The sequence below is a fragment of the Haemorhous mexicanus genome, chromosome 3 (assembly GCF_027477595.1).
Source record: "Haemorhous mexicanus isolate bHaeMex1 chromosome 3, bHaeMex1.pri, whole genome shotgun sequence".
Lineage (NCBI taxonomy): Eukaryota > Metazoa > Chordata > Aves > Passeriformes > Fringillidae > Haemorhous > Haemorhous mexicanus.
In genome coordinates this window covers 50,404,876-50,428,509 of record NC_082343.1, presented here as the reverse complement: position 1 = coordinate 50,428,509, position 23,634 = coordinate 50,404,876, and the positions used below count along the sequence as shown (strand labels likewise).

The window sequence follows — 23,634 nt, the reverse complement described above, 5'->3', positions numbered from 1 at the left end:
CCATCAAGGTGTGGTTTTGTTTAGACTTCACCTGGAGCTATAATTTAAGCGTGCTGTAAGTGGTGCCCTTCCCATTAGCTCTTCTAAAGCACAGCCACATGGATCCTATTCCTGAACCACACATCTCCACACAAAGGATTTATGTGACTGCCAAACCACAGGGCAGCAGCAACCATTTTTGTGCTCATGAAGCTTCCCCAGCTTGAGTGCACTGCATGAGGTAATTGCCCAGGAGAAAGTATCCAAGTGCTCTGTGTTCTTGAAAGCTTACCCTTCCACATTTCTTTTTTTAAATACAGCTAAATATTGCAAACTGCATTTTAAGCATAAACACAGTCTTTCATTCTTAACCTCAGTGTTTATGCATTTTATTGAATTTTTGAAGATTGGATTAATTTTCAGCATTTGATTTGTTGCAGTGACTTTGGGCTGGCTGCCCAACTTAACCATGGCTGCTACTCTTGGATGATGGCCTGACCATTAATTATTTCCCTGCTGAAACTGCATTACCACAAAATAAATTTTGTTATAATAACATTAAGTAAAGGCCACAGAAACCTGTCCAGCATTAGAAATTTCTTCTTGGAAGCTTTTTTATGCTTTTTCTTCACATTATCTGAATCGAGAATGAGATATCATTTAATATTTTACCAGCTTATGAATAAACAAGCCTTTTATTTTCCTTGCTGTAAATATAACAGCATCAGTTTTGAAGTAATTATCAAATCAAGACATTATCCTGCAATCTTTATAAATTCAATTTCCCAAATAAGACAATACATTTAAGCATAAAAAGACTGAATCATGTCAGGTTAAGTTAGTTACCATCTTTAGTTTACAGGATATAACAGTTCTTACTTCATAAGACAAGTCTCAGTATGTAAAAAGGGTTTGATAAAATACTCATTACTCATTCTTACAAATATGGACATTTCCAGCCACAAAATTAAAAAATAAAGTATTTAAGACTCTAATGAAAGACCTTGAGGTGAAAGGAAGAGCAAGAGCAAAATATGTCTAATTAAGAATGAGCACCCCATAGGTTCCCTGTTAGCACAACTGAAGTGCCAACAATATGTATTTTGGTTACTTGTATCAAAATCCTGCAATAATCCTAATATATGGTAGTGTCATTGCCCTTGAAAATACTGCTTTCCTGTAATAATTTAAGAAGTGGATCAATTATGAAATCATGTGGTTTGGTCTTGCTGTTGGTGATGTCACTCTGTTGCTGAAAGACACAAAAATTGTTAATTCCTTTCCACTTCTACCATTCCCAGTTTGCTCCATCAGAGCTGCCCATTACCCTTTACATTAGATTCATGTGGAAAATAAACCACAATTTTTTTCAGCAGAATACTTTTTAAGAAATATCTGCAGAGGTGATTTACCACTGAGAATACAAATAGAGTTGGAGACTTTCAGCTATATTTTGCTGCATTAATCCAATTCCATTTTAGCTAACAGTAGCCTGATGTTCATTATCCTTCCAGAAGGTAAATCTTGCTTGCCAAATATATGCTTTTCCTGTAGTTATTATACCTCTAAGTATTTTCTCATTGTTTTCTGCCACACAGTGTATTTTTTTAAAGATTTTTTTTTTGTAACTTCATCATTGATTTGAAACATCTCTCTGCAATTTAATTATGAAGAATAAAAGGAGTAATAGGCTAATACACTTAGAGCAAATGTCTTTGGCTACTTTAGTTTTTTTTTTTTCTCAGTTACAGACCAGTAAATTCAGTGGGTTTTGTAGATCAGACCTCAAAAAGTCCATCTCGATAGGTAATGGAATAAGTCTGACTTTTTGCATTCTTGTTTTAAATAGGGATTTTTATTACCTGCTCCGGCACAATCTTCAGCCTTTTTCCTTTCATTTGTCCACGTGGGCTTGACTGGCAGTCTCAAATTTTAGTTTCATTCCAGAGAAGAGAGACTGTTTTGCACATGATTTTGTGCAGCACATACAACTCCGCTGCCAGATTTGAGGCTTTTCAGCCATGAAGAACATCCTGGTAGCAAACCTGCAGCCAGAGCTTTGTTGTGCTTGCTGCTGTTCTGAGAGGGAAAATCATAAACTTACAACATAAGCAAAGGGATCAAAGTGCAAAGTGCAAAATAGCAAGTAAGGACTAAGGGAGAAAAGAAGGTTTTCAATAGTCACACCAGATACACCAGTTCTCTTTCATCAGCTTGCATCATCAGTCTAAAAATGTCCTGCAGAAGATTGTCACTAGTACTTTTGTGACGTCCAAAGGAAAAAATTCACAAAACTCTACCCCTCAAAGCCCAACCCATCCCTCAAGGAGCTGTGTTTGTGACAAAATCACTTGTAAGAGAATTGCTTAGCTCCTTTATGTGCATAGCCCTGGGAAAGAATGCATACTCTTGTTTGGCCTTATAATGACATTGAGACACTCTAACTACCTGGAATTATAAATGTTCCCATTTCAAGCAGCAAATTCTTTAATTTCATGTAGATAAAATCATGCCTCTAAAAGGGCAGAGAATACTGATGCTCACAGCATCACAGCTGTTTTCCCCAACTGATGCTCTTCTGTGATGAGGTATCAAAACATTTTTACCTGCTTCACATTATTATGGGCTTCTTGGGCCCCCTCCAAAATAACCATTACTGTCTATCTGATTCTAATTCTTTTAATAGGAGTTCTTTTTCTCTAAATTTTGTAGTGCTTTAGGACTAAAGTAGCAAGGAAAAAAAGCAAGTACATAAACAAGAGCCTGTCTGGATCCTTTCAGCCAAATTACATCAAGAGGCTAGCCTGTGGAAAGAGCTAATGATCCAATCAGCATCAGAACATATTACAAATTTGAAATCTAGTACATTATCTCTAGATGCAGATTTATTATGCAATTATACATTTGAAGAAATGGAATGTTTTTATATGTTTGATTTTTCTGTTGCCGTAGTCTCTTGCAATGACCCCTTTATCATTTAAGTTCCTAGTTGCATTCCACAGAAAAGTTTTGAATCAATGTTGCTTGACAGAGAGGTCTTCATTGACAAAGGCAGGAAGGTAGCAATGAGGGAAAAAAAGGATGCCACAAATAGGTACAAAGGGACTACAAGCCCCTGGGATCCTCCTGGGATCTCCTTACATTCTTTGTTAGAGTGATGGCAAGTTGCTTCCATGCAGTTCATGAGCTAATGCAATCTCCATGATGTGTGCTCCCAAGCAGTTCAGCAGAAAAGCAAACTGAAGTGGCAATAAGCAATGAATCAACGACCCCTTGCTGAATTGACAGTAAACAATGAATTAACAACCTGCTAGGGCATCCTTGAATCTGTGACTCCTGTGTCTTGTGGATTCCTGCCCTACAAATGAAACATCAGCCTGCTTCCATTGCCAATATAATATGAATTAGGAAGTAGCCAATACAGAGTGGCTGTACTTAATCATATACTCACTTGTTTGTGCCATGTTATGCACTGCTCAGTCCCAAGAGACTTAAAACTACATATATCCATATATATATGCACATTACCCATTGAACAAGAATCAAATCTGAAAGTATTTGCCCCAGCATTTTTTACAAGTTGCATCTGGAGGAAAGGGCTTCTGTCAGGGATGCTTGGAAACACATTTTAAGCTTGGGGTTTCAAATAAATCTCAGCAGAAATGTAGAACTTAAGCAAGTTGTACTCTCTGTTTCTCATGCCATTCTTCTTCTCTCAGTGCTTGATTTTGAGGAGAATATGGTATCAAAAGCTCACCAATTTTACTTTAAACTCAATCAAAATGATGTAACTCCTGGGCAGGCAGCTGTAGCTCTGCACATTTGCATGTGAGCCCAACAGCCAGCCAGGAGCGTTTACACAGCCCCTCTTCTCTCTGCTCTGGGCTAGGAGAAGAAACACCTGTTTTAGTCTTTGAAGGTACCAGAGGTGTCATATGGTCCACACATCTTTAATGTGCTGCTTTTGGAGATTTCCAGTCAAACTGACACAGCACAAGACAAAAAAAACATGAGCTGTTACCATTAAAGTGGCTGGTTCCACTTCTATAGAGAAATATTGGTTATGACCCTTTTTGCTATTTGTAAAATTGGGAGACAAAGACACATGACAAAATGGGCTGCTCAAATAGTCATTTTTTCTTTATTTTCTCATCCATTTTCTAAACAGGCAATGTTATTTCAAAAAATAAGAAATGAAGTCATGGTCAAAACCACACATAGAATAACTTAAATAAACATTTTTCATTTCAAGATGATTGAAGTATAGGATAAATAAAATATATTATTTTGGACATTCTCCATAAGCAGCTCATATCCAATAGTTTCTCCATTAAGTATTCAGAAAATCAATATTTATTACTTAAACTACTCTGTCACTGACTGCATCTTTAGAGGAACAAGTTGGCTGGGAAAAATGAGATTTCACTGAAGAATAAACCTATAGAAATTATGTTTCTTAATCTTTATGCATCCTTAATTCTCTCTTCTCTTGAACTCAATCTACATCAAATTGGTTTCCTCTGAGTGGAACTGGAAGCTGTTGGTGCTTAGTTTAGCTAAGGGACCAAGCAGCAATGGAAAACATTAGGGATCATCCACAAAGCTAATACTGAGGCTAAGCTCCTGAGAAACCATCCTCTCCAGAGCTGCTCTTTGTTCCTATAGAGGAGTGTATTGACTTCATTCAGCCCAGAGACAGCCCAGCATTAGCTTCAATCAGCTGAACCCAGCAGACACTCACTGCTTGCACAAGGAGAGGCTCTTGCTGTATTGAAAATATTAATCTAGGTCAACAGCCCAGAGGTTGTGGTGCCAGTCGTGCACACTGCTTACCACACAATTCCTATCAGTCCTGTCTTACCCAGTCTTACTGCTCAGACTGACTCGGCACCTAAGGGAGCCCCTGTTCAGCACTGCATGGACCAGAGGAGCAAAATGCAACTTCATCTCACAGCCTAGGATAATGTAACAAACAGTGGTCCTGCCACAACAAAGCAAGGCTGTCACAGCTGGAGCTGTGTCCTTTCTCCATGCCACAGCCCAGCACAAGCCCGATGTCATAAAAGAACACAGTTGGAGGTCATAATACTTAAAATTAACTAGATGGACAAAGAGAAAATCTTAGTTCACTGCATTAGATATTAGCTTTTTGTTTTTAAACACTGAGTTGAAGAACCAGTTTCCTTCTGGTCTTTCTCATCAATACCACTTGTCTACAGAATTACTACAAAACACTGCAACAATCTAATATCTGCTTAAAATAACTGAGCAGCTTTGGTGATGATCTACTCCATCCTAACCTGAATCTTAATCAGTCAATCTTTGAATTTTTTTCTTGTCATTTTTTATTGCCAACTCTATTTCACCTCACATCTTGTTTAGTGTCTACGCTAAAACCTCAGTTCCTATAGGCAAGTAGTTAAAAGAGAATTTTGTTTCCCTTTGCAGTTTCTAGGTCTCATAATTGCACCAAAATACTTGAAAACATTAACCATGTCAGCTTAAGGAAAGCAAATAAAAAACCCTAAGGCACTTTTTAAACAAAATTCTCATTACTTTTACAAGAAGCTTATAATCTGAAGAGGTGAGGTGGGTGCCTGAGTCACAGAAATTTCTAAATCCTTGAGGTTCAAATGTAAGGATTCCTCTTCACCTTCCTTTTCTTCTTCTGCTTTTCTACTCTTGTATTTGATATGAGGAACGAAGATGCCCAAATTTCTGGTAGAAATCTTCCTCAGCACGATTCAGAGCTTCCTCATCTATGTAGACAGCTGGTCTCCGGGAAGCCAAGAAGTACTGCACTTTCCTCAGGCTCCATCCCACCACGTACCTCAGCCAGCCACTGACAGCAGCTGTAGACCTGCCAACACCAGCATTGCAATGGACATAGACAGTGTGTCCGTTCTGCAGCAGCCCGTGCAGGAGGCAGACAGCTTGGGGCAACATCTGGATTCTTCCTAAGGTTAAAAACAAGGCACGTTCATTTGCACTGGTCAGTTCGTGGCTGAGATTCTGCCTGTACAGCCTGATGAATTGTGAAATATAACGGCAGACCTGACATATTCCACTTTTTTCTTTCTTTTCCCAAATGACTTTCTAGGCTAACTTGTTTTTTTTCCTTGCAATATAGAATCAGATCACACAAAACTGTAAAATGCCCCAAGTCTTCTCGAAATATACATTCTGATAACATCAGATGTGTGTGGCACATTCATTTTCAAAGGAACTGAGACAAGGCAGCACATTATAGAGAACAGCACAACTTACATAGTGTTCAAGTCAGCAAGCCAAAAATGAAATTTCAACTTTTTTAATACCAGAGGTTTGTGAAGGTACCTACATAGTGCTGATTTCCAAAGCATTTTAATGAAGGCCATCAATTCAGTTAGTGAGGGAGGGAGAGCAGAAGAACATTTTACTGCACAACTTTAAACTGTTATGATTTCACTGTGTACTAGGCATACAGTCAAACAACACAGAAGAGCCTTTCTCACTCTCAAAGGGACGAACATACCATATTTTCTGTCACTTTTCTTCTGGCTATCCTGGGAAACAGAGCCCAGAGCAGCAGAGCCCAACTTTTCCTCATGGCACATACGAGCACTGACATTAAGCCCTCTCAAACCCCTGTTTTAAGGTCTCCTGTCTTCCCTGATGTCCTGTTGCTGATATGACAGTTACCTATTTGGGGCAGTGATATTCCCCTGTGTTGAAAGCACTCTCTTCTGCAGGCAGGCTGCTCACTTGAAAATACACTCACTTTCTAACCTTCTGGTTGGAAACAAGACTTTGAACTGAGCATTCCAACCAAGGACTTAAAAGTACTAGTAATTGATGTTACAGCTCAGGTGCTATGAGTATTTTCAGTTAATTGCAAACTATTATATAAATGTTGCTGTGGGGTTTCATCAGAGTGGGATACTACAGTTAAAGAAAAAGTGTTTGCTGGGAAGGGAGCAGCAGACACACCGCAATGTCTGTCCATTTTTAATCAGCAAAGGTGGCAACCTGCCCTGCTCTGCAAACTTGCAGTCTTCCACCTACACAGCATAATTTCATTATATAGGCTGAACTCAAGCTGAAAGTAAAAATAGTCAAGCAGTTATTGATGCCAAATGACTTTAAACACAAATACACATAATACTGCCAGACACAAAGTACTTCAGATGGCCTCTCTGCCCACAAGAAAATGTGAATAATTTGTTAAAGACAGCACACAAAGAAACTATACCTTGTGTTTCAGCTATATTTTTATGCAAAATGTGCACAGAACACCTCCCCCTGCCCCAGCCGTCATGAAAGTGACAGATTATCAACTGCAAGTGTTTTTTGCTATTAACTTACTGCAAGAGTGGCATGAGTATTACCTTCAGTGCTCATGTCTGCAGTTGGCAGCCAGACATAGGCAAGACCTTCCTCCTTATACAGTTTCATGAGGATTTCAGGGCTCATGGGTTCTGGGTAGCGGTTGCAGCCCCAGGAATTTTGAACAATGTCAGATTCAGTCTGGAAGTTCATCACAGCTGTAACACCCAGCTCATGCTTCAGCTTGATGGTCACGTGCTCCAGCTGCCGGGGGCAACTTCCCAGCCAGATGTTTGGCAGAATCCTAGTATCGAGAAAACAGTGAGGTTGAGTGCAATATCTTAAGGAAGCTGCCAAGTTCAGCAGTGTTCCTGTTCCAAACCTGCTTGACTTCATCACACAAACACTGCTGAGCACAGACTTTTCATGTCAGGCAGTAAGGAACTTCCTGTTTGATTACAACTGATCACAGTTGATTACAGTTGGGTTGGTGATGTCTGACACTGGAGATCAAGCTCCTAGGATACACCAAAGAGCCAGATGTACTGAGAAAAAACTTCAGAGCACAGTTATAGCAAAGGTCTCCAATGCATCATTCATCACTAAGCTTGAAGTAGAAGCTTACTAACATCAGGAATTAAAATCTCTGAAGATTCATGCAATTTGCACACACACAGAGAAAAAACCCAACAACAACAAAAAACTCAAACCAAAAAAAACCCACCAAAAAACCAAAAACACCAACAAGAAAACCTAAAGAATTCACAGTATCCAAATCTGCATTACTTTAGCAATAAGTCAAACTGAAAGAAGTCTTCCAACTCTTTAGCTACCATTATAATAAGGGAAGTAGGGAAAAAAGCATTTTGAACTTCTGTGATGAAACTTGAAAATTAATGACTCATTTTCTTCTAATTTTTCTCTGATCTCTTAGAGGCTACTGGGAATCAAATACAGAAAACAACATGTGTATAGCTTCCCTCAAGGCCTGAAGGACCAGAAATTTTTCAGGAAAACAAGGTTTATGTAGGACAGGAAAGTACCAGAAATATGGTTTTTTATCTAAATCAAACTTCAAGGCTTCTATGGTTTTCCCATTGCTAATTATCATAAAACTATTGTATACTTCAACAGATGTTGACATTATAAACTGAATATTTAGAAACTTATTTTCAAATGAGGGGTTTTAATATGCACATGCAATTAAACTGATGGCATCTACAATGGATTATTCAGATGGTCAAATTATTAGTGATCTACTAATTTCTTTATACTTCCATTAACTTCAATTTTGAATGTGTAATCTACAAACTCAACAAAATATCCCTGCATTTAACATAAAGCTTTGTAAACCTTATTAACTGCAACAAATCTGTAGCACTACTAACTACAAACTTTGCAAACACTACTAAATGCAAATCTACAACAAAAGCAAGATCCTCAAAAATAAAATGTCAGCCATGCATGCCTTATGATCTTTCCCAATTTTAACCTCAGCAACAAATAAGGAAATTTTTAATGTTTTTTCAGGAGTCTACACACTACTCTTAAATCATCAGGTAGCCATTTCCATTTCACTGTCACAGTAATAGGTACTAGCATTTAATTAAGACCTATAATTGACTTTAATTATTAAATCCTGCTATATTAGTACTGCAATAGTATCAAAAATAAAAATTCAGATCCAAGAAGAACTAATTATTATTGTTTCCTGTTTGTAATTATTGTTATAACAATAATTTCTATTATTGTTTCCATGGTGAGTTGCATACTAGCCACACAAACACAGCCTTTGGCCTTAGCAGCCCCTGTTTCAATGGGACAAAACACTTAATCTCAATATATGGTAACTGAGACCAATTAAAACAAGTATATTACACAGCAAATGACCATTTCAACCATGTTCCAACAGTGAGATCACTTGAAAAGATTTGACTTAGTTTTTGTTTCAAGAATTGTCCAAAATCCAACATACCAGCTCAAGCATTCCCCCTGATCAGAGGGATGGGTGAGGCTCCACTGCAACAACTCCTTCACTGCCCCCCTACCCATGTGGCAGCCCCACAGCAGCCCCCATCCCAATCTGAGTGAGTGAATGCTGTCAGGATTCTGCTACAGGAACCTGCCACCATGATTAGGGCATTTCAAGGTGCTGAGTGTGGGCTACAGTGCCCTAACAGATGCTGACAAATGGCTGGAGATGAGCAATGGCCACAAAACTCCATTCCAAGGACAGAGAAATGGCAATATCACTAATAACTTGTGACAATATGAGGATATTATTTCAAGAACAAGAACATTAGTACCCTTCCTTCAAAGGCTTTCCTGGAGACTCATACATATGTAATTCACTTGATACTTTGTGAAACATCTAATGCACTAAATTACCTTGATGGGAGGAAAAAATGTGTGTTTTCTAGGATTTGATTAAATTAAAAGTGACTAAAGCATTCCTGAGATAAATAAAATTCTGATTAGTACTCTCGCTTACTGATAAATCAATGCTATATAATTTTTTCCCCAATGATTTTTTAGTGGGTGAACATCACAGCTGTGCTATCTGCAAGATTCCTGGGATATAGACCATTTGTTTATTTTGCTCTTGCAGCCTAACAGGTCTTGTACATGACAAGACCTCCTGTATTGCACAATACTAATTGCATTTACTGAACAATCTGAAGAATTTACCAAATTTTTATCATTGTCTTTCCCCACAATTAACTAAACTAGCAGAGGCATTCAGAGAACGACCTAAGAGATGTATTTAGGACAGGGAATTCTTGTGAATTAATTTTATGATCAGGTCCCAAAGTTTAGCCTTTGAGAGGATCAACATGTAGCCTAGACCTTGGTCTGCAAGCCCTTTATCTACCCACCCACAAATATCTGTAATTCTTGGTCTTGCTGGCCAAGGCTTAACCACCCTTTTACCATGCAGAAAACAGTACTGCAGAGCTGTCCTATCAGCCAATTTATGTAAAAGTTCTAGGATAATCCTACTGGATAGTGCCTATATTTCTATTTGGCTTTATCTAGTTCAAACCTTACCTTTTTCTGACATCAGAAGGAAGGAATAAAAGGGGTTGGTGCATGTGTGAGTACAGAGACTAATGGAGAGTTTAGCAGCTATATTTTATGTATAGATTTTTTTGATAGCCCTATTGAGGGTTTCATTATGCTGAGGATCAGGAAAACAAACATATTGAACCAAGCAAGAATGTGGGAATTTCATTTTTGCATCTCTTTCCTTAATGATATAACTTTTAGTTATATCATGAAGTTAGTTGTATCATTATTTAATTATATAAGGATATAACTTTTAGTTATATAATTAAGTTAATCATTAATGCCTTTCTTTAAGTTGCCACTGAACTTCAATAGGTAGCTAGATTTTAGCCACAAGACCATTTGGCATGGGAAAGGAAGTTATGTTCCCCTCTAAACTGTCAAGTTATAGTGCTCTGAGCTCTCTGACAGCTACTGCTTTCCAGCTACCATGTGGGTGTATTCTAGCAGCAGATTATGTGATCCCTAAGCACATCAAAAAACATTAGGAAATTATTAGTGATAATAGACCTTTAATCTTTTCAGCTGAACTTCTTTGATGTTCCCAAAATATCAAAACAGGATGGTGTTTTAGCAAAATTCTACTTGAAACTTTGCTTTCATATAAAAATGGCACTTGGTCATTGTACATCTTCACTCTCTGCATCAAGGCTAATATATCATGGCTCCAGAAGACATGGTCAATTCAGTCAGAGACAGTTTATCAATGAAGAAATCACCTAGAGTGATTTAAACACCAACACTATTTAGTGATCTTCTGAGATTAAGGCTTATTGTCTATAAGCCCTTTTTTATAGGTAATTTTTGTCAGCTATTTTCAGCCTGCCCTACCAGTTCCCGACCAGCACTATGGATGCAATATTTACTTACCTTAAGGGGACTTTTAGGGGTCCAATGGATGAATTAACGTGAGAAGTTTGAGGTTGTGGCAACAAGGACTAAGTGTCAGGCAAACGTTTTTCAGTTTATTTTTACAGAGCCCAGACTGAAGGCTGACATATTTAAAACCTGCTTTTTGCCTTATAAAATGAGAAAACCAACAATTATTTATCATTACCCCTGAGTAAATCCGGAAAACCCTGCAAACACTTGTACACTTCTTGTCCAGCACAGTTAAATTATTTTTAATGATGTAGACATATTTTGTGTTTGTTGGCTTCCCCCCAGGACCCTGCAGTCTGGATTAAAATGACAATTCAGAGTGAATTATATATAACATTGTTATATTATATACAACAATTCAGAGTGAATACATTTAAAATACCAAATGCACTCCACTTAATCAATGCGTATGCAAATGTTCTTCCCCATCCCTAAGGAGAAAATGAGTCTGAGGCAGTGAAAAATTAGCATTGAGAATTTTTTTTTTAATGGTGCAGACTAATTTTCAGGCTGGTTCACAAAGCATGGCACACCATGCCTCTCAGCCTTAGTACAGTACCAAACCAGCCCAGCAACAGTAATTGTAGGGATGTGATTTCCAGGGAAGGTGACCTGACCAAGGGGCAGACACCAGGTTACTGCATCAGGCTGTCAGCTCTTCCTCCATGATACCAATGTCTACTCTGCTTCTTCAGCAATCCAGTTTTACTTTTGCTAATAATGCTTTGAGACAAACAGATCCTAAATTGAAATTTCTTTAAAATGCTGAGTTGCAAGCTGGGATGACTCAGGTACTGCTTCCAGATCTGAGCAATCATCAGTGTGCTAGGAGAAGGCATCTTAGAATCTACCCTAAAATTAATCAACCCTGTAAGAGTCACAGTTCTTATAGAAAAGGATAGGATATGGCACTTCAGGAACACATTTCATAAGAATATCAGGTCCTGACAGGTGTCCTTTTATCCTGATAGTTGCCAGCTTTAATCAAAAGAGAGGACTTTGCAAAACTATGGAAAAATAGCAGGGTATTTGTCATTGGTTACTGGCAACAATGATCTATCAACTATTTAATTTGTTTATACCAGTGATATTTTTGACCAAGGTCCAGTCTATTATTTTAAATGAAAAGTGATAGATTGAATCATTCCTCAGTGCCAGGTGAAGGGGTAGCCTGTGTTAAAGCTTGCACTTCACTTTTCTACACCAGACTTCCTTAGATCCCATTAAGCATCTGATGACAGTGAGATAAGTACTAAAACACACATATAACAAAATAGAGCCATTTAGCTGAAAAAACAAACAAAATAATTATTTAATTGACTCTGTCCTCCCTCAAGACTCCTATTTCCTAGTAAGGTATAGTGTGCAACCTCAGCTACATGGAACTTGCAGAAAAACTTCTGCATTCCCAGAAGAGCAACGTATATAATTCAGTCAATTTACCCCCAGAATTTTGTGTTGCTTCTAGGCATACAGAGCAGGTTTTTTGCACCAATGTAGTGCTATTACCCTGATACCACTACAAGCAAGCAGCCCAAAGGGAATATAGGCCTGAAGTACAACTCAGTTACAGACAATTTTTGCAGCACTTGAACTGCTAGAGACTTTTTCCAATTACACTGCATTCCTATTTCCTCCCCTGATGGCATTGGAGTAGGAACTCATTCAGAATTTTTTATAAGGTGGAGTTTTAATCGAAAATTATGATCTGCCTGAACCAAAAACCTCATAGAAATTTTCAACTTTCAGCCAAAATTAAACTAGTTCAGAGACCAGATGTCTGTTCCCTGTCCCACACGACACAAAAAAGAGATTTCCAGAAGTATTGCTTTGGACATATTCAAAATGAGAATATAGGAAATCCTCAGCTATAGCTGAGATGCTCTTTCATCTTTTCTGTATTCTCTGCCCTGTGACAAGGCACATCACTTCAAATGGCAATACCACTGGATTATGATGACCCAGAACTATCATCCTGCATGTGCTCCTTCTTTTGCCTGTGGCATCCTTCTAGCAACATATAGCGGCTTGTTCATAGGTCTGTGTGTGCCTTCCCTGAAGTACCAAATTAGACATCTCTCTTCCAGGCCTTCCTTGCTCTTTTCTCTGAACTTGTGACAGTGAGCCCTTCCTAGAAATCAGATGAGGTTCCTTTACTTTTGTCAGAGCAGTCTGGAAACATTACTTAGATTGCTGTCTAATGGCCTGAAATGCATTCACAGACAGAGGAGAATTTTCAAATGACCAAATTCTGTTCTCCAGTGGAAGATCTGAGCATGTTCAAATATTCTTTGATATGTAGAAAACACACTGATTACTATCCTCACCTCTGAAAAAAATGGATTTTGTCCAATATGAATAGTGCAGTCACAGGTCACAGGTCATAGACACACCTTCTTGTCTCCACAATGGACACAAAGAACAGATTATTTCCTTCCACTTTGTAAAACCCTTTTACTTCTCTCTAAGTTACTAACACACTCCAACACATCTTTGCATTCTTCACACATACACACACACACACACTTGTCACATATTCAAAGCAACTGATCACTCTTGTTTGCTTTTGGACTCTCTCTCTTGGAATATGTTATGCCCAGTACTGAAAAGAGTACATTTCTGAGAAGAGCCAAAGATTACTTACTTGTGCTTCAAAGGCTTTATCCCTCTTTAAAGTTGCCTGGCAGTTCTTCTACAGCATGTCATTGCTGACCTATATTCAACATGGGATTCCTTTTTCAAGTTAAGATCTTTCCAAAGAGATGAACCTACTCAACAAGGAGAGACCAGACTTTGCCCAAACCATTATTAGTTTTAATTGGCAGTGGTGTCAAATGAAACTAAATGAATATGCAGCAAAGGAGCAGATGAGATTCACAGTTGATGAATGCATCTCTGCAATGTCTTGGAATAAATAATCTCATGCACATCACTGTATTTTAAGCTAACCATAAGCAAATAGAAAGGGAAACAGTACCTGCTTGTAGTGACACTTGGTGAAAGCATTGCTTTATAAGGAGATCAAAGTAGAAATATGAGCCTTTACCAAGAAGTGAACTAAAAGTAACAAAAAATTTATAGCAATGGTCTAAAAATATCTGATCCTACTCTATGCACTCAAACTTTGAACTTTTTACTAATATTTTATTTTATCAAGAAAGATACAGAAAAATTAAAATATTAAAAATCAATTCAGTAGATACCGGCAATTTCCTCTGAAAATGCTTTCAAATGAGGGCAGACTAAGGATTTAACATTCTTAAGAGGGAATTTAACAACTGTTTAAAGATCATATGTATGAAAAGGGCAAACCAACTGGCTTTATCCAGATAAAAGACATAAAGAATATAAAATTCCATATAGCTTCACCTATAAAGTAACTACCAATAGATGAGAAAAATGGTAACATTTTTGAAATAATTTTTTTTAGTCTTGTGTCCTCCTCCAAAATGCAGACAGCATGGACAGATACCAAAACAGAGGAGTCCCTTGTTTGGTCTTGCACAGGAATTCTGGTTTTACTATAGTCTATTTAAACAAAGGACAGAAAGATCTCTCAGCAAAATGCCTCCTTGCCAATGAAATAATAATGTAGGACTGGGGGGTTACGACACTGACATTTCACTGCATATTGCATAGGGCACCAGGGTAAATGGCTGTGATCCTAATCCCTTCTCTGTTGATTTACTGATAAAGTCTCCTTGCAGAAGACAAACTGATGGACCCTTCTTGATGAGAGGCCTGACTTAAGCAGGATTGACTGGGAACAGTCAGATGCACTTCATTTCCCAGCACAGATTCAAGCAGTAGTAGCCAGACCAGGAGAGCAAGGTTTGATGATGCTATGGTCTGACTCCAAGATAGAATAAACAGGCTTAATAAGCTCACTCTTATCAAGAAAGATGGAATAAATGGCCATAACCTTAGCAGAAGCCACCAGAGAAAAGCACTGATTCATGATAAAACTATATCCTACTGAAATGACACAGCTGCAGACCTTGTAGAAACTACTTATATTCTTGAACAAAAAATTGCTCTTACCTAAATGTCAAACGAAGAAGGAGCACAAGTCATTGCTTATAAATTTGTTCTGCTTTACCACTGAAAGAGTGCAGTTTATTGTGAAGTTAAGATTTCTACCTCAGGGCTTTAAATGAGGAGAATTAAAGAGACTACAATGTAGTTCCAAGGTGTTTTTTTAACTTCTCCTTCTTATTTGGAACTCTGATGAAAAGCAATTAAGGTCTGGCAAATTTTCTACTTAGATGTAATTTGAACTACTTATCTAGCCTCTCACATGGGAGCAGACTTGGAATGTAGAAAGAAACACCTGCTTTTATCACTTTAGAACAACACTTTGTCAGCTTAGCAATATGCAAAATTTCTCAAGCCCTTGAATTCTGAGTCTTATGCTTAATAGTATCTTACTTATTCCATGTTCACAAATCTGCGGCATAAAACTACCTCATTTACTGATATGCCAAGCAAATAAGCCATTAAGGTTTGACCTCAAGCTGACAATGTGCTAAAAGTAAGTCAGGTAAGAAGAATATCAAACCTGTGACTGAAATACAGTATTACCCAGACATTCAGCTACAAAGTGGTTCCAGTGTTGCACCACCCCCAGGTTCTGCTGTCTCAGGAAAGGATTTCCATAGCATCAGCTTGATGGTCCAAAAGGGTTTGATTGTGCTCTTTACCCACAAAACTGCTCTTACAGCGGGCACCACGGTGCCTTGAGGTTTTGAGACACTGAGAAACTGTGCCCATGCCTAAGCACAGCCCAGCTCTCCTCCTTCACAACCTTCTGGTGCATTCTGTGTGTGCGTCAGGATTGTCCCGGCTTTGAAGTCACCAGGAGTACAGGATAAAAAGGTCCATGTGAGAAGAATTAAAGTCACATAAGGCTTTAGGCTACGGATCCACAAAATTTTCTCTTTATGGCCCATTTTCCCCTTCCACAGCAATCCCAAACATTCCCTTACAAGGAACATAAGAGCTTTATTAGAAGAAACTCACAAAAAACATCTCATAATAACAGATGCAGAGATTGAGAACATTCCTGACATCCTACACTCTGCCAAAGCAGGGAACTTATTTGATGAAAACACTTAGACAACTGGGAAGTAAACCACATCCAAAACTGCAAAAATGACAATAATACTTGGATAAGCAGTAGCACTATGTTTGAAAGTCAAAATAATCCTTCTGTTGCATTCAGTACTTGTAGACCATCATCAGGAAAAATGGGATGAAGGAAGAGAAACATCTGGAGAGCCCAGCAGAGAGTGCTGGAACAATCAAAGTTCTAGAAGACAAGTTCTCAGAGAAAAGACTGAAAGATCCAAGGACTAGCATCAGAATGAATATAGTGAGATATTCCAAAGTCAACCACTCTGATTCTGGGAAAACAGGAGTTTCCAAGCCTATATTAAAGGGCTATAGAGAGGCAGGATACTAATTTGTTCTCCAAGTCTTCTGTGGAAAGAACAAGAAGAAATTAACTTGAATCGCACTAGGAAGACTTAAATTGAGATTAGTAAAGCTTTTTAATGGTTGGAATAGTGAGGTAATTGAATGGGAGAGTAACAGGCCTATAGAGTCTCATCACTAAGATGAGATCATATTTTAGATCAGGCTGGATAAACCTGAAATGATTTAAATGTAATTGAGATTAAGTTGGGGCAAGGAAATGGACTGGATACTTTCTGAGGTCTCTTTGAGCCTATGATCTATGATAATATAATCATAAACTTTAATTTCCATTTCTGGAAGCACTACCTATATTCATTTATCAAGTTCCATCTTGAAATAATTTAGGTTCCTTGTCCTTCCTGCCCTGTTTGAAAGGTCATGCCAGAATTCAGACATCATTCCTTTGATGACAGAAACCTTGTTCTAATTTACACTCCAAATTCATTCAGAAGCAATTAATATCCATTTGATCTTAAAGAAGGTTCGATTTCAATAATTCTTCTTCCCCCTTTGTAGTAATTTCTGAATGTCTTTTACAAATAGTAATAGATCCTCTTTCTTAGTCTTCATTAAACTATTCTGTCTATCCCAGGAGTAGTCAAACTATGGTAGCAGCGTTCCTTTCAAACCAGTTTATTTAGCTTCAACTCCAGAGGCATAAAAGTTGCACATCCTGTGGAAACCACTCTCATTCATTGCATATTTGTTCTCCAGACACAACAATAGATTAAATTTGTCTAATTTTTGTCTCTAAGATCACATACTCTAGTAAGTTCAGTGGAATTGCTGTTATCAACCTTGCAATAGATTCAAACCTATACAGTGAAAAGACCCATAGCATGAACTTTTCTCTCTTCTTCACTTCATTCCATTAAAAAGCTTAAAGCAAATTAATTTCTCTCTTATACTTTTTGAATAACATATTTTGTCTCTAGTCTAGATATGATCTAAAGTAATGTGGTCACACAAGGCTTTACGTACACAGCCAGAACTGAAATACGGGAGATTAAATGTTATTCTCCCTGCATTCAAAGTGAAATATTTTATGTCACATTTTTCTATGTATTTCTGCTGTGAAGATAATAAAGTAACGATTCACGAGCACACCAATGGTGTGGGTGTCACCTAGGACAGGGTATCCAGATCTAGCCCTACAGGACTTTGCCAGAATTTATTTTCAAACATACACACAAGATTTCAATGGATGCCTAAGGAGCACACTGTATGCAACAGAACGCAAAATTTGCCTTTGTAAGGAATGACTCTTCTTGCACTTTCATTTTATAAATATTCTCTGAAAGCAGACCGTGTGCCAATTACAAAAATACAGCCTGAGAAGAGAATCAGGTTCCAAGGCTTGTACTGAGCAACCTGGAAAGGACTCCTCCATTGGCTTGTGAGCATTAATGCCTAAATGCTCCCAATAAAGAATCTTGTCTCATGCAACCATGCTTGCCAGTGGTTACTTCCTACATATGTCTCCGTTAGATTGCCAACATTCCCATTTGTTTTGAATTAGAACGAATACCCGGAAACACAAGAACAACAGGCTGCTAAACTCAGCCAGACCGCAATAAACCATGAATCTCTTGGCATTGGGAACGAGAATTTCTAACATCAATGCTTAGCAATGGGAATGATGCCACTGCTGGCACCTGTAAGTTAAACCATCTCAACAAAATTGACTTAAACTGCTACAAATGAACTTTAGGTTAGTGCCCGAGAAGACTCTGGAATCCTTAGTAAAAATACATTTTGTGTTCTTTCAGAGTTTGCCTATTAGCAGCTGCTTGGGAATCTAGACTGGGAAAACAATAAAAGATAAATCCAGTTTTTTAAATGTAGCGTTTCAGATCCAATGGAAATACACTCCAATGCTTCAGAAACAAGTACATATTAATGAAAATTGCATAATTGCAAAGCACAGATTATTGCTAGGTGGCCTTGTAATCCACATGGCACCATATGCACATGTACAAAATAATGGAATCTCTCAGAACTCCAACAGTCAGAGAAAGATGTACATTCATCCCTGTGGTACCATCTGCAAACAGCCTTGATGAGCTCTGTATATTCCAGAATTTATCCAGAATTTCTAAACACACATCAGCTCGTTTATTTGAATTTTAAACAGGGACACATACATACTTGAACAGCACAGGCTGGGGGAAACATCTTAGAAATATGGAGAAAAATGGGATTAGCCTCACCACATCAGTTACATAAACATCTAAAGTTGTTCTCACATGAAAGTCAAATCAAAGGAATAACGTGTATAGTGCTACCACAAAAAATTGTCAGAAAACTTCATTTTATATAATGTATCTGGTTTCCAGATTCTAAACATAAGATTAATAACCCTGGTGGATAAGTAGCCAACATCAAATATTGAGGCTGGGATGGTAATGGAGCTACTAAGAGGCCCCAGAAGAACCTATGTGTATCTTTTTAACACAAAACTACAAAGTATAGTGGAATGCCTTGAAGAAGTCTTGGATGACAAAATGGGAAAAAATCATGAGAGTTAAATTTATGAACAATCAATGTTACAGTTTTTATTGGAGTGCAAAGACTGACATGAATTACCAGGGGTTCTCTATTTTTTAAAAAAGTCTCTTTTTTTTCCTTTCAGATTTCTTTCTTTTTCTAGCAGTATCATTGAACCTGCTTGGAAATTGAAATTTCCAAGCATTTGAACAAATATTCTAAAGTGACCTACTGTTACTAAAGTTTGTTTAAATGTGTTTACATTATCAACTGAAGCTTGACTTTGTACATTTGTTAAACATACTGGATAACCTTATTACCAAGACTACAGATATATTTGAGAAGCTTTTTCCTCCTTTTATCCCTCCAGATTGAAGCAACTCATTATTAAAAGGAAGCTGAGAAATTCAGTTTTCTTCAGTGAAAGCAGTATTTAACATTCTTTAGGACTGGTCTGCACACAGCCAACCCTCCAAGCTGGCAGCTGGACCACAGAAGGAAGGAACATTAGAGAAATTATTTTATTAGGAAAGCTGCATATCCTCCTTATCAGATCATCACCTTGTTAAAATGAAGGCACTGGATAGAACTGTTCTGAACTGCTTTTAAAAGGCAGTCCTGGAGAAGTTAGTTAAACCAAAAAAAATAATTAAAAAAGAAAAGGCTCTAGAAGGCCACCAACATCCATCCCCTTGTAGTAGTGCCCAGCATCCAGCCCTGAATTGAGTGATAGTCATAGAGAGCCCCATTGCTGACACACAGCTGATGGATGGCAGGGAAGAGGTGGGAAGGAAAGGGGAGAAAGGGAGAAAGTAAGCAACTACCTATTCAAATATTATTTTTTTACATATTCCACATTTTCTGGTGTCTGTATTTAAACTGAAACACATATTTTGCCTTTATGCTCTTCTTGATGCTTAAAATCATATATTCTATTACTAGGTTTTTCACATCAAAGAAAAAAGACATTTCATTTAAACTTATAAACCATGCTGTCTACTGAACCAATAAAGACATACACATTTCTTAAAGCTTGGCAATGTCTATGACATTTGACTCAATTTTTTTCACAGTTCATGAGAGGACACACATTAAACTTCTGAACAACAGCAGGGATTATGTACCTGACTCTCTGAAATTAAATTTCCCAAAGTACAAGCATTAAAGGAGAGAGAAAGAGATTTTCAGTTCAGCCTCTTAATATGTTCCCTGGGAAGACAAATGCACTTCATTTCTTTGTTGTTGGGTTTTTTTTTTCCCTCACAGAGAGAAAATTATATATGGGAAAATACAGCAACCATTTGAAAATCTTTATTTACTCTTGAGAAATAAAATACTTCTGTTTCTGAGACACACTTCAAAGGAAATAGAGCTATATTCCAGTTTCCTTTCTAATAAAAAATTTTTATCCTTTAAGTAGGACTCTCCATATTTTCACATGGAGGTTCATTTTTTAAATTATCTTGTAAACATCTAGAGCATTTAAGCATGAAAACTTGCATTTATATCTCTCAGCATTTACAAAAATTATTCAAGATGGAGGTAGAATTCATAACCTAATAGCTATGGCTTGCTACTGTTTCAAATGAAGTATCTTTCATGTTTTCCCCATTTCATTTAAAATAACTATGCAGTTGTTTATTTCAGATTTTTTTGACTTTCAGATCACCTCTTTCAGAAATATAGTATACACTGAGCAGGTAAGTAAACACCAAACTGCCTGATGGTAATAAAACATCTGATGGTATCCCTTTTCAAATTTGGGGTGTAAAAACCCTCTTGCTCTGAGACTTTTTTTCTGTAAGAGTCAGCCTCAGGCTGGCTGGGCCAATCTGCCCTAGGAGCTGTGCCTGCAAAAAAATCACAGGAAGGGGAGGCAAAGTGGGTTTACTCTGCAAACACACATCCCTGGCTCAACAGGTTCACCAGGTGTAACTTACAGAGTTGTGTTAGTGAAGTTTTTCCAACAACAACCAGAAATCTGAATTTACTCCCTCTTGGTAGGCTAAATAGCAATTAGGATGTGCACACAATCTCTGCTTTTCAGAAAGAGTTCTGCTATCTTTGGATAAACTGCATTAAGAAATGCCAGCAATTACCCAGCACCTAATAAATGGATGTAAAAGCTAGGAGGAAATAAATATCTGCAAGACATCTGGAACATCATCTTCAGTGAGAGAGTGACACTGCCCCTTCCTCGTCATCCCAGCTGTGAGCTAAATTGCCCAGGATTTCACAATCTCAGTCAATTTCATTCACAGCCAGCAACACCAGCAAATTGCTTTCTGATGGAGACAGAACTTTACTCCCTCACTGGCAGCCTGAATTTCAAAGAGTAAAGAGGCAGGAAAAAGGGCTGAAAACCTCCAGAATAAATATGAGCAAGCAGCAGGGAGACACAGTAAAACACACAGACAAATAAGAAGCAACAATAGTTTCTGCTCCCTAACAGTGATACCCCACAGAAAATTCATACTTACTGGACTATCAACATTTTTCTGTTATATCCCACGGAGAAAAACAGAACTACGTTTACTCCTCCAGGTTTTTCCATGGAGGGTTCCCAATCTTCCTTCTGTTTTTTTTTTTTTTCTTCTAGAATGACACAGATTTGTAAATTTTTATCAAGAAGTAAGGAAATAATTTTGTGCAGAGGCCCACCTATGAAAAAATCCATTTTAAAGAGCAACAGTGGCTTTAAGTAAATATTACCCATTACCAGCCAACTGATTAAAGGCCTCATCCTCTTATCAACAGCCAGACTCTGCTTGCTGCCATTTTACTAATGAAATACTCATTCCAGAACAATCATCCTTCTAAATAAAAAATTCTCAAACACCCACATAAGAATGGCAGAATGGTAAAGAAAACTACAGGAAAAAACCTCCAGAAAAAAAACTCACAAGACTAACCAGACACCATGCTAAGATTTTCTTTAGCTTATTCACATAGGTAGTATACTGTTCATCAGACATTACTTCAACTCCATCCCAAAGCCTAGCCAAAAATTTGTGTTCCTCAGCCACTGAAGGAGGCAACAAACCTGGCAGCCTGCTGGCTAATAGCCACTCATCAGTGACTTTAGCCATTGATAGCCACTCTCTGTGACTTTTTTTTTCTTCTGGCAAAATCACCTTTTCTAAAGGTAGATTTCCCTTTCTACCATGGCACTCACAAGAAATGCAATTAGAAATGAGTGACATCCAGGAGTTTCCATGTCAAATTCCTTTTGGGCGCTCAGGCAGTAGGTCACAGCAAGAGAACCAGAGCTGTGCTGGCAACAGCCATTTGCTAATGGTCAAAAAACCAAAATAACTGAAAAGAGAGTTCCTGCCATCTACTTCATCCACAGTATTCCACTTCATGGCATGTGACTGCACTGCTGGCACATCCTAACTCTATTTCTGAGTTTTCAAGACTGAGATTTGTAGCTAACTCAACAGTAGCCCAGATTGGGCTATCCCAGCCGAGTGCCATCCTGCCTAAGCAAGATCACAAAACTCAGAAAAATAGAATACTTTTCCCTGTTTTAAGCCATTATTATGTAGGGCACAGTGTGAGGAGTTCACAAAAGGAGAAGTTTTTGGTTTGGATGGACAACAAATGTGGAAGAAAACTGCTTTTTTACCCAATACAGAGATCACCCAAATTGCACACATGAAAACAAATAAGGACTAAAACCAGATCGAATTCTAGCCTCATAATTTGTTTTCTCACTTCTGGTGCTGTTGCCTCACACACCCTCTTCATTTTCAAGAACTTAAATAAAATATTGCTTAAATGTCACTTCTTACGCTGATTTGAAACCCATTTTCTTCACAACAGAAGCTAGTAAAGGCATTTCCCAGCTCCAGCTGGGGGTGATGTAGAAAAAAATGAAGACAAACAAAGGACAAAAAATGGAATTAATCTTTGAACCATTCTATAAAAGGTGATTCCCATTGGTAAGTAAACAATATTTTCAATTCCTATTAGTTTCAGACTATAGCTCAGTACAATAAAACAATTCAAAGGAGAGGTCAGATATCCTAGTTTATGGGATAAACATATAAAAAAAATGTGCCTTTGAATATTTTCATTACTTAATGTATAAAATGAGCAGATAACTTCACAGTTAGAACCCCAAGTACTGAAATCAAAGGATGAACTCTTATTGATGTTAAGTCCTTTTGATCAGGACTATTTTACTAGAATACAATCAATGAATTTTGTTCCAGAGCTCATTATTTCTTATTCTTTTCTCTAATATCACAAGTATTCTTGAGGCACAGGGGACAGTTAGCTCTCAGCTTATAATGTTAATTATGGTAATCTCTGTAGACATCATCACCTCTTAATTCATAACATAGGCATAAAATATCAGTGCAGCTTTCTATTATGGTAGCACATGTCACTGCACTCTAGGGGGTTTTTTGTGACAGCTTACTCTCTAAAGCCTTT

At 37.8% G+C, this 23,634-nt stretch overlaps 1 protein-coding gene across 3 annotated transcripts in view; it reads right to left on the bottom strand.

The window, feature by feature from the left end:
* Positions 1-4,095: 4,095 nt before the first annotated feature.
* EPM2A (EPM2A glucan phosphatase, laforin) overlaps positions 4,096-23,634 on the bottom strand; it is a 36,186-nt gene continuing 16,647 nt past the window's right edge. For all 3 annotated transcript variants that reach the window (XM_059841743.1, XM_059841744.1, XM_059841746.1), the window contains exons 3-4: positions 7,347-7,588; positions 4,096-5,936 (exon numbers count right to left, since the gene is read on the bottom strand). In XM_059841743.1, coding sequence (XP_059697726.1) covers positions 5,656-5,936; positions 7,347-7,588 — 523 coding nt within the window. In that variant the 3' untranslated portion in view covers positions 4,096-5,655. The remainder of the gene's footprint in view (positions 5,937-7,346; positions 7,589-23,634) is intronic.